The sequence below is a fragment of the Ischnura elegans genome, chromosome 3 (assembly GCF_921293095.1).
Source record: "Ischnura elegans chromosome 3, ioIscEleg1.1, whole genome shotgun sequence".
Classification (NCBI taxonomy): Eukaryota; Metazoa; Arthropoda; class Insecta; order Odonata; family Coenagrionidae; genus Ischnura; species Ischnura elegans.
In genome coordinates this window covers 134,142,855-134,155,512 of record NC_060248.1, presented here as the reverse complement: position 1 = coordinate 134,155,512, position 12,658 = coordinate 134,142,855, and the positions used below count along the sequence as shown (strand labels likewise).

At 43.0% G+C, this 12,658-nt stretch overlaps 1 protein-coding gene across 1 annotated transcript; it reads left to right on the top strand.

Moving 5' to 3' along the window:
- Positions 1-3,630: 3,630 nt before the first annotated feature.
- Positions 3,631-9,633, top strand: LOC124156607. Its single transcript, XM_046531251.1, has 2 exons — positions 3,631-4,749; positions 9,364-9,633. Exon 1 carries the CDS (start codon positions 3,797-3,799, stop codon positions 4,721-4,723), a length of 927 nt encoding a protein of 308 aa, XP_046387207.1. The 5' UTR covers positions 3,631-3,796; the 3' UTR covers positions 4,724-4,749; positions 9,364-9,633.
- Positions 9,634-12,658: the final 3,025 nt, after the last annotated feature.

The following is a 12,658-nucleotide window of genomic DNA, read 5'->3' as shown; positions in this document are numbered from 1 at the left end:
AGGTCAATGACATTGAATTGCTTTCAACGGTCAATGGCATTGAATGACCTTAAATGACCTTTAAATGTCAATGACCTTGAATGACCTTGAACGGTCAATGACCTTGAATGACCTTGAACGGTCAATGACCTTGAATGACCTTGAAAGGTCAATGAGTTTGAAAACCTTGAATGGACAGTGACCTTGAATTACATTGAACGATCAATAGCCTTGGGTGACCTTGAACGGTTAATGACCTTGAATGACCTTGAAAGGTCAATGTCCTTGAATGACCTTGAAAGGTCAATAACCTTGAATGACCTTGAAATGTCAATGACCTTGAATGGCCTTTAACGATAAATAGCCTTGAATGACCTTGAACGGTTAATGACCTTGAATGACCTTCAACGGTCAATGACCTTGAATGAGCTTGAAAGGTCATTGACCTTGAATGAATTTGAACGTTTAATGACCTTCAATGACCTTGAAATGTAAATGACTTTGAAAACCTTGAATGGGCAATGACCTTGAATGACCTTGAAAGGTCAATGACCTTGAATGACCTTGAACATTCAATGACCTTGAAGGACCTTGCAAGGTCAATGACCTTGAATGACCTTGAATGGTCAACGACTTTGAAAACCTTGAACGGACAATGACCTTGTATGACATTGAACGATCATTAGCCTTGAATGACCTTGAACGGTTAATGACCTTGAATGACCATGAAAGGTCAATGACCTTGAATGTCTTTCAACGGTCAATGACCTTGAATGACCTTTAAAGATCAATGACTTTGAAAAGCTTGAACGGAGAATGACCTTGAATGACATTGAACGATCAATAGCCTTGGGTGACCTTGAACGGTCAATGACCTTGAATGACCTTGAACGGTCAATAGCCTTGAATGACTTTGAACGGTCAATGACCTTGAATGACCGTGAACGGTCAATGACCTTGAATGACCTTGAAAGGTCAATAACCTTGAATGACCCTGAACGGTCAATGACCTTGAATGACCTTGAAAGGTCAATGGCTTTGAAAACCTTGAACGGACAATGACCTTGTATGACATTGAACGATCAATAGCCTTGGGTGACCTTGAACGGTTAATGACATTGAATGACCTTGAACGGTCAATGACCTTGAATGACCTTCAACGGTCAATGACCTTGAATGACCTTGAACGGTCAATGACCTTGAATGACCATAAAAGGTCAATGACCTTGAATGACCTTGAAAGGTCAATGACCTTGAATGACCTTGAAAGGTCAATGACCTTGAATGAACATGAAAGGTCAATGACCTTGAATGTCTTTCAACGGTCAATGACCTTGAATGACCTTTAAAGATCAATGACTTTGAAAACCTTGAACGGACAATGACCTTGAATGACATTGAACGATCATTACCCTTGGGTGACGTTCAACGGTCAATGACCTTGAATGACCTTGAACGGTCAATAGCCTTGAATGACCTTGAACGGTCAATGACCTTGAATGACCTTGAACGGTCAATGACCTTGAATGACCTTGAAAGGTCAATAACCTTGAATGACCCTGAACGGTCAATGACCTTGAATGACCTTGAAAGGTCAATGGCTTTGAAAACCTTGAACGGACAATGACCTTGTATGACATTGAACGGCCTTGGGTGAACTTGAACAGGTAATGACCTTGAATGACCTTGAACGGTCAATGACCTTGAATGACCTTGAAAGGTCGATGATCTTGAATGACCTTGAAAGGTCGATGATCTTGAATGACCTTGAAAGGTCAATGACCTTAAATGACCTTGAACTATCAATGGCCTTGAATGACCTTGAACGGTCAATGACCTTGAATGACCTTGAACGGTCAATGACCTTGAATGACCTTGAACGGTCAATGACCTTGAATGACCTTGAATGGTCAATGACCTTCAATGACTTTTGTTCATGTCCTTCAGTGACCGCGCAAAGGGACAACAGATCGTAGAATATTTTGAGCTCTTAAAGCATTAGAAATGAAATTTATCATCGATATCCAACCTACCCAACCCAACCCATTATATTAATATCACACTCACTTTTTTAATTTTTTCATTTCGAGTTGGGAAATCGTATTTGGATCAAGAATATTCATATCAAACTCATATATTTTATTTTTTCATTTCGAGTGAATATTAGCGTTTGTAATAAGAATATTCATATCAAACTCACTTTTTTAATATTTTCAATTCGAGTTGTTAACTCGTGTTTGTGACAAGACTTCATATCAAACAAACCTTTTAATTTTTACATTTCGCGTGGTGAATTCGTGTTTATAACAAGAATCTTCATATCAAACTCACATTTTTAATTTTTTCATTTTGTGTGCAAATTCGAGTGTTTAGCAAGAATACTTATATAAAATTAATTTTTTATTTGTCATTGCGTGAGGTGAACTCGTGTTTCAAACATAAAAACTTTATCGAACTCAATTATTTAATTTTTCATTTCGAGTAAACGTTCGTTTTGGTAACAAGAATATTCAGATCAATCTCACTTTTTAAGTTTTGCTTTGCGAGTGCTGATTTCGCAATTGTAGCAAAAAAAACATGTAAAACTCACTTTTTTAATATTGGGTCAATCCATTTCAAATCACCCAATATAAATAAAATTTGTTGCTCAACATTTTTAATTTTCTTGATTTTTTAATCATGAGTTCCCTATGGGTAGACAGTCACAAAACACTATTTGAAAAAAATTTAGAAGCTATATTTTTTTTTTGGCAGCCATTTTTAAAAGGGCGGCTGGGCAAATCTTGATGAAAAACGTGGTTTGCATAAAGTTAAATTTCGAAGCTATTTTAAAAGATATCAGAATAATTCAAAAACCAGTGAGTTTAGCATGAAATGAGCTATCGGAATTCATTGTTTTAATTTATCTATCATGAAAGAGAGTCAGTCAAACTCTTTCTGCAAAAACTCGGGAAAAATTAGTCAATATTAACTTTTTAAGACCTAAAATTTTTATGAAGGAAATGAGACTCACTAATCAAATTTTATTTCTGTGTTAAATACTTAAATAACTATTTGCAGCATAAGTTTTAGTTCTGAGAATGCACTCCTTTTTTTAATACGGGTTATCAAAAATGGCTGAAAACCTTTTAACGTCAATTTTCGCAGGTCAATATCTAAAAAGGGACTGAGTGAAAACAAGCAAAAATTTTACATAATGTTATTTAGACACATAAAAACATCTCCAAATAATATTATGACTGAGACTCTACTACATTTAGAGTAGTGGAGCAGTGAATTTCAGAAAAAAACGCTACCGTTTCATGCGCTCGTGCAGTGCAAGTGAGCAAACAAGGGCTTGATTAAATAATTAAATTAGCAATAATTTTTATCTACTGTAAGTATCACGAAGATGGGACGTGACCTCCTTTTTCCACCTCTCGCCACCCACCACCCACGTGCCGCTGCATTGGCGGTTTGCTTCTCGTCTTATCACTCTTCCTGTCACGCACCCCACTCCACATCTCCTTAGGCGTGAGAACCGTGCAGCGTCAGCAGAAGGCAGCCTCTTGGGTGGCCGCGAATGAGAAATACAGATATCACGCGGAGAGGCGTGCTATGAGACCGGCCATCGGAGTTGCGTCCACGAAGAGCGGAGAGTGTGTTTGGCGGCTGTAGAGTGCGGATGTGCCCAATAAACCTGCTTGAGTAATGGAGTTTTTCCTTTAAACTAATCCTGCCTTTCCCTGATGCTATCGATATACTGAACCTTACATCTGGTGTCCGAAGTGGGATCGATATGTATCACGGGGCAGTACACGAGACGACCTAAGGCGAGATGGCGAGTCGGGTTAGTTTTGGCGGGCAAGAGGTGGACCTCCAACGGGTGATCGACGACTTTTCAGACAAACTTGAGCAGCTGGGTGCTGAGAACGAGCGTTTGAGAGCCGTCGTCGCCAGGGGAGAAGGGCAGGAGGTCGCTTCACCCGCGAGTGCAAAATTCACCCTCCTAAATTCCATAGAACCCTTCCATGGTCGCCCCGGCGATGACGTCGGTGCCTACCTCGAGCGAGTCCAGCAGGTGGCGTCCCTGAGCGGATGGAGCGATGGGGAAACGCTCGCCGCCGCGCGGCTACGTCTGGGTGGGGAAGCCGCGGTGTACGAGCGCACGAGACTAGAATGTAAGACGGCGGCCACTTACTCGGCATGGAAGAACATCATTCTCGACCGCTATCACTCGAAAAAGACCGCTCGTTTCTACCGAGAGCTCCTAACAGTCATTCACATGGAGCCGAAGGAGGACATCGAAGTGTTCGCGGATCGAGTCAGGCGGATCAACGCGCGGACGGCGGAAATTGGCGGAACTCCGGAGCGGATGGAGGCAATGAGATACGAGGCTGATCAGCGAGCCTTGGATGCCTTCTTGAGAGGCCTTTCGGGCGAATTGGGCAGGCTATGCCGACTCGCTATGCCCGAGAGTTTCGACGCCGCCGTCGCGACGGCAGTGAGAATCCGGGAGGCTGAGAGGACGCCGCGTAATCCATCGCCCAGTCGTCGAGCGTTCCAGGTGACGGCTCGTGAGTGCTACAATTGCGGGCGCACTGGCCATTTCGCCCGTGAGTGTCGCAGCCAACGCCGTGGGAAGTGCTACAGCTGCGGCGTGGAGGGCCATTTTGCTCGTGAGTGCAGGAAGGGGTCATCGAGCCGGGCGGCCAATTTAAACGGCAAAGGGGTCGACCGTCCCGCCGGCGCCGACCCCTGGTAAAGGAAGTGCTGATTCCAGCCGTCCAGGTGAGTGCGGGAGTGAAGGACTTAGTCGTGCGAGCGGTGGTTGAAGGGAAAATGTGCTCGTTTCTGTTAGACACTGGGGCCCAAGTGTCATTATTAGTGCGGGGATCGTGTAGAGGGAGCGGGATGAAGCCGTCACAATATCGCATCCGAGGCGTCGCGGGGCGGGTGCTGAAAAGTTATGGTGAGAAGCCGGTGTCTTTAGAAATAGGCGGTTATGTTTATCCAATCAATGTGCAAGTAGTTGAAACATTGGGCGGTTTTGAAGGGATTTTGGGGTTAGATTTTCTATGTAAATACGGATGTGTAATCAACCTTCCAGAAAGGGCAATGAAACTAGACGGGCGTGTAATTCCGCTGCACGGGGCTGATGGGGTAGAGAATGATCGTTCGAAAAAGACATTTAGTGCGTTCCGGATCACTACGGACAAGGGCCATGCGGTAATTCTTTCAGATGAGGAGTACATACCGCCGCGGTCGGAAAAAAGGTTTCTAGTGACTGTACCACGCGCGGCGGTAGGGGGCGCAGAAATGGTTGTGATAGAACCCAGATTGATCGAAGTGGAAGGGTGCGCCGTTGCCCGGACCCTGAGTAGGGTGGATGAGGAAAACCGGGTAATAGTAATGATGTCTAATTGGAGTGACGAGGGAATTAGAATACGTCGAGGTACGACGATTGCCGCGGCAAACGGTGTGGAAATTAGTGAAGTTTCGGAAAGAGCAATTAGACGCGCGGAGAAGGACAAGTCGGGGTGGGATCTCACGGAAAAACTTGCACACCTATCAGAGTCGGAAAGGAAACCTCTTCAGGAACTAATAGAAAGTTTTCGGGGACTATTTAGTGAAAAGGAATCCATCCCTGTTACTAATCTCGTCGAACATCATATTCCTACTGGTGACGCTCGTCCAATATACCGACGTCCGTATCGGATTCCTTTTCACCAGAAGCCCTTGGTTGAACAATTCGTCCAAGAGCAGTTAAAAACTGGGGTAATATCCCCTAGTTCCAGTCCTTGGGCGAGCCCAATTGTTATTGTTCCAAAAAAGTCTACCGATGGAAAGCCGGCGTACCGTTTTTGTGTAGACTTTAGGGCACTTAATGCTGTCACAATTCCTGACGTGTACCCGCTACCTAACATAGTAGAAACTTTGGATTATTTAGGGGGGTGTCGCTATTTCACTACTTTGGATATGACGAGTGGTTATCACCAGATACCCATGGCTAAAGACTCGCAGGAGAAAACCGCGTTTATTGTCGATAGTGGCCTGTATGAGTATAAACGCATGCCCTTCGGCCTTAGGAACGCGCCGGGAAGTTTTCAGCGGATGATGGACGGCGTACTTAGAGGCCTTAAGCCGGAACGTTGTCTCGTCTATTTAGACGATATTATCGTATTCAGTGACACGGTGGATGATCATGTTGTCCGGTTACGCTCTGTTTTCCAGCGGCTAAGTGACGCTGGGTTGTCGTTAAAAATAGAGAAATGCAATTTTGCGGAAAGCAGCGTGAAGTATTTGGGTCATGTGATAAGTGGTGAAGGGGTGCGACCGGAATCAGAAAAAATTCAAGCGGTGCGAGATTTTCCAACACCTACGAACGTCCGAGAGCTGCAGTCATTTCTCGGCCTGGCTAACTACTATCGGCGATTTGTAAAGGGATTCGCGTCGATTGCAAAGCCGCTCACAAATCTTCTTAAAAAGGGGAGGGCATTCGAGTGGGACGCTGAATGCGAGGCTGCTTTGAGTCAATTGAAATACTCTCTAACTTCCACCCCTGTGCTGGCATATCCTGATTTTCGGAAACCGTTCACGTTGTCTACCGATGCTAGTAATCACGCCCTCGGCGCCGTGTTATCACAAGAGATTGGTGGAGAAGAACATCCCGTCGCCTTTGCATCTCGTAGGCTTAATCAAGCGGAGCAAAATTATTCTGCCACTGAACGAGAATTACTCGCCGTCGTTTGGGCCGTAGGGTATTTCAGGTGTTACTTATATGGGCGAAAATTTAACATTATCACTGATCATGCGGCTCTTAAATGGTTATTTAGTCTGAAGGATCCTAATAGCCGGTTGATTCGTTGGACATTAAAATTGTCGGAATACGATTACGAGGTGTGTCATAAGCCGGGGAAATTGCATGGGAATGCCGATGGGTTGAGCCGCAAGGTAAGAAAAGTCGCTGCAGAGGAGGAACTGAATCTAAAGGAGGCGCAAGAAGCAGACGCAGAGTGCATCGAATGGATCGGGAAGAATAAGTTTGAATTTGCGGATGGCTTGCTGTGTCGAATTGAGGAAGGGGTGCACAAAGTAGTTGTTCCTGCTGGTTTGAGGAGGCAAATACTAACGCAGTGTCATGACCATAGGCTCGCTGGGCACATGGGTGTAAATTCCACGAAGTATCGCGTGGGCGGTCAGTATTGGTGGCCGGGATGGAAGAAAGACTGTACTGATTACGTCAGGGGGTGCGTGTCATGTCTACGTAGGTCGCCATATGGGAAGACAAAGGCGCCATTGCAGCCGCTGCCGGAGGCGAACCGACCATTCCAATTCATTGCACTAGACATCGTGGGGCCGCTCCCAAAAACGGAACGCGGAAATCGTTACGTATTATCCATCATAGATCATTTTTCACGGTATTTGGTGATGGCGCCCTTGGGGGATCAAACCGCGGAATCTGTGTCCGTTACTCTGGTGCGCGATTGGATACTTAAGTTCGGTGTCCCGGAAAAAATACTTTCCGATCAGGGTAGTAATTTTACCTCGGAACTCTTCCAGAATGTGTGTCGGTTGTTGGGCATAGAGAAGTTACAAACCTCCCCATTCCACCCCCAATGTAACGGCAGGGTCGAGAGAGTACACCGTACAATAGCTCAGATCATCTCCCACTATGTTAATTGCAAAAACAATGACTGGGATTTGTGGGTAGGTTATGCAGTCTGTGCATACAATTCAAGCTGGCATAGAAGCGTACGTCGTTCCCCTCATGAAGTGATATTCGGGGAAAGACTAAAGACCCCCTTTGAGTGCGTGAAAAACGCCCCTGTTTCCGTGGACGATTTTGTGTCCCAGCTACAAAATAGACTGCAAGTGATTTGGAAAGATTGTAAACGGAATAATCGCAGAGCCCATGAGGAACAAGCTAAAGGATTAAAAAACACTAAAAGGGGGAGAAATTATGTCGCGGGTGAGTATGTGTACTTGACGGACCCAGTTCTTAAACCGGGCAAAGTGCGAAAGTTTCACAGCCCCTGGAAAGGACCGTATAGGGTGATAGAAGTACTTTCCCCCTCCAATTTAAAATTGCAGCTTCAGCATAGGACTGTGATCGTACATAAGGATCGAGTGAAACCCCACCCTAGTCATCTTTCGATTCCTCCCCCACCCCACGGAGAAAGACGGCGTGGCAGACCGAGAAAGGCCGTATCCGATAGTGAATGGGAGGAATGCATTGGCGAAATTCCGTTTGCGTGTGCTGATCGAGCGTGCAAAAAACAAAAGCGAGAAGCTGACTGTATTTTCCGCCCTGAGGTGTTTAGAAGGGGGAGGGGAAGACCAAGGAAAAATTTACCTTATATGACTAATTCCACATGTCCTCAAGAATCGCCGAATACGCGAATTGAAGCCCCCCCTTCCCAAAGTGAGCACTCCCCCACCCCTAGTGTTGGTGAAATCCCTCAAGTTTCCCCCCCTGAGTCCACTGTCTCTCGAGAGGAAGCATCAAGCCCAGACTTGAATACGGAGTGTAACGAAGAATCGAGTGTTAACTCGGCGGCCGGCGAAGAAGAGTGTCAACAAACAGTGCGGCATCATCTGGGCGGTGAGCGTGAGATAGGCTGCATTCCTGCGAAGGTCGACACGCCGGCACTTCCGCGGAGACCCCCATATCATCTCCGCCCTCGACCGCGACGGCAGGACGTCTCGCCGCCAGCTGGAGAAGACGTCATTGACGAGAAGACGCCCTTACCCTCCCCTGCCCCCCCCGACGAGGTCCCAGTGGGTGTGAGTGGTACCCGTGTCTACGACTTACGGCCGAGACGAGAAAAGTAATTCAAGGGCCAGTGTTTGTCCCGTAGCGTGAAATGTTCAGAGTGTGTGAATGATTTAAAATAAAACCGTTTGCCCTTCCCAACCCCCTTGCCCCGAAGAGCTTTTTCATGGCTATCAGAGATCCTGAGAAAAGTGACGAAATTTTTATTGTGTATCGCGTAGAGTAAATGAAAGTGAGGAGAAGTGAAGTGAGAAGGAGAAAGACGCGTGAAAGCTTTGAATAATTTGTTTTCTTTCCTATTCTTTCTTTCACGGGGGCGTTTGAATTGTACTTTCATAGTTTGGTTTGTGCTTTTATTGTTGATGTACTGAGTTTGTTGATTTGTGTAATGGTAGAAGTGTAATTATTATTCCACGATGGTTTTGATAATGTTTATTTTTTATTATCTCTCAGAATTAATTTTTTTGTGAACATTATTCCTTGAATGCTATGTTTTTTCTTTTATTTTGGGGACATGATTTACCATTTTTGAGTGTTAATTTTTTTCCTTTGTATCGTATGGGTAATCCCAATTGCTTGGATGTTTTTGGTTCTTTGGTATGTAGTGTCACTTATTAACCATTTTTCAGTTCCCGGCCATCCCCATTTAATCGGGGGATTAAATTTTGTTTGGAGGGAGGATGATGTAAGTATCACGAAGATGGGACGTGACCTCCTTTTTCCACCTCTCGCCACCCACCACCCACGTGCCGCTGCATTGGCGGTTTGCTTCTCGTCTTATCACTCTTCCTGTCACGCACCCCACTCCACATCTCCTTAGGCGTGAGAACCGTGCAGCGTCAGCAGAAGGCAGCCTCTTGGGTGGCCGCGAATGAGAAATACAGATATCACGCGGAGAGGCGTGCTATGAGACCGGCCATCGGAGTTGCGTCCACGAAGAGCGGAGAGTGTGTTTGGCGGCTGTAGAGTGCGGATGTGCCCAATAAACCTGCTTGAGTAATGGAGTTTTTCCTTTAAACTAATCCTGCCTTTCCCTGATGCTATCGATATACTGAACCTTACACTACAACAATTACTTTACACATAAAATTTTATTTATTTATGTAGGTCTGCCTTACATTAATAATAAAAATTGATTTATAACTAGAAATATTTTGTATCAGCAAAAAAATACTGAATTATAACATAGCAAGAAGTTAATGCACTTATGTTTACAAAAAGTATTTATTTCATCTATTGAACTAAAAAACCATGCATATCAATATGTGTAGAATATAAAAATATGCAAGAATGCATTTGCAAGTGAATAACCTTTCTCAATTGACATATCAAGTATCATGTGTCATTAAGTCCAGAGAGAGTTTTGCAACTGTAGTCTTAAATTCTCCCATCTACAACACTTTGTACAGCCTACAACTACATAATCAGTTATTTATAAATTGATCTCAACCCTGGTAGTGAATAGTAAACTGATTATATACTTATATGTATCATTTGAAGAAAAAGCAAACATTTTATGGTATAGTACACCTTGTGTACAGATTTATAAATTGTATATAATTTATGTAAAATGTATCCAATATTAACGATTAGTCAATCAGCATCCAGGTCAGGCACAAGGCATACGATAAAATAAAGACTCAAACCACGGAATTTAAATTTTTGGTGGCACTACCACCTTCAGCTTTGGGAACAAAAGTATGAATATGCTGGATGGGGACCAGGGAGAGTTGAGGGAGGGGGGATAGTAAGGGGTAACAGGGTAGGGGAAGAATTGAATGGGTAAAAGCAATTAAAGTAATTACCTGCTGATCCAGGAGGATGAAAAGCTTTAAAAGTCAAATGTAAGTTAATTTCAGTGAACTAAGTCTACTGAGTAGGTGGTATGTTGTGGGAAGGGAGGCCAAAATAGTTACATTGTAGCAATCATTAAGTGACAGTGGCTGAATATTTTGCAACACTGTTACTCAAATACAGTAATACCAAACTCACCTTAATTTTTTTCATTTCGAGTGGTCAATTAGTGTTTGTAACAAGAAAAACCATATCAAAACTCACTTTTTTAATGTTTTCATTTTGAGAAGTGAATTTGCGTTTGTAATAGGAATATTCATCCAATCTCACTTTTTTAATTTTTTCATTTCGAGTGTTGAATTCGCGTTTGTAACAAGAATAGTAATAACAAACTCACCTTAATTTTTTTCATTTCGAGTGGTCAATTAGTGTTTGTAACAAGAAAAACCATATCAAAACTCACTTATTTAATGTTTTCATTTTGAGAAGTGAATTGTCGTTTGTAATAGGAATATTCATCCAATCTCACTTTTTTAATTTTTTCATTTCAAGTGTAGATTCGTGTTTCTAAGAAGAACATTCATATAAAACTGACATTTTTCATTTTATCATATCCGGTAGAGAACTAGCGTTTATTAGTAAGAACATTCATACCAAACTAACCTTTTATTATTTTTAAATTTAATTTTTTAAATGACCTTGAACGGTCAATAACCTTGAATGACCTTACCCGGTCAATGACCTTGAAAAACCTTGATGAGGCAATGACTTTGAATTACCTTCAACGGTCAATGACTTTGAATGACATTGAACGATCAATAGCCTTGAATGACCTTGAACGGTCAATGACCTTGAATGACCTTGAATGACCTTGAAAGGTCAATGTTTTGAATGACCTTGAACGGTCAATGACCTTGAATGACCTTGAAAGGTCAATTACCTTGAATGACCTTGAAAGGTCAATTACCTTGAATGACCTTAAGAGGTCAATTACCTTGAATGACCTAGAACGGTCAATGACCTTGAATGACCTCGAATGATCTAGAAAGGTCAATAACCTTGAATGACCTTGAACGGTCAATGACCTTGGATGACCTTGAAAGGTCAATGACTTTGAAAACCTTGAACGGACAATGACCTTAAATGACAATAAACGATCAATAGCCTTGGCTGACCTTGAACGGTAAATGACCTGGAATGACCTTGAAAGGTCAATGACATTGAATGACTTTCAACGGTCAATGACCTTGAATGACCTTGAATGACCTTTAAAGGTCAATGACCTTGAACGACCTTGAACGGTCAATGACCTTGAACGACCTTGAAAGATCAATGACCTTGAATGACCTTCAACGGTCAATGACCTTGAATGACCTTGAATGACTTTCAACGGTCAATCGCCTAAAATGACCTTGAATGACCTTTAAATGTCAATGACCTTGAATGACCTTGAATGGTCAATGACCTTGAAAGACCTTGAAAGATCAATGTCCTTGAATGACCTTGAAAGGTCAATAACCTTGAATGACCTTGAAATGTCAATGACCTTGAAATGTCAATGACCTTGAAATGTCAATGACCTTGAATGGCCTTTCACGATTAATAGCCTTGAATGACCTTGAACGGTTAATGACCTTGAATGACCTTGAAAGGTCAATGACCTTGAACGGTAAATGACTTTGAATTACCTTGAAATTCAATGCCCTTGAATGACCTTGAATGACCTTGAAAGTTTAATGACCTTGAATAAATTTGAACGGTAAATGACCTTGAATGACCTTTAAAGGTAAATGACTTTGAAAACCTTGAATGGGCAATTACCTTGAATGACCTTGAAAGGTCAATGACCTTGAATGACCTTGAACGGTCAATGACCTTGAAGGACCTTGAATGGTCAATGACCTTGAATGACCTTGAATGGTCAATGACTTTGAAAACCTTGAACGGACAATGGCCTTGAATGACATTGAACGATCAATAGCCTTGAATGACCTTGAACGGCCAATGACCTTGAATGACCTTGAAAGGTCAATGACCTTGAGTGACCTTGAACGGTCAATGACCTTGAAGGACCTTGAAAGGTCAATGACCTTGAATGACCTTGAATGGTCAATGACTATGAAAACCTTG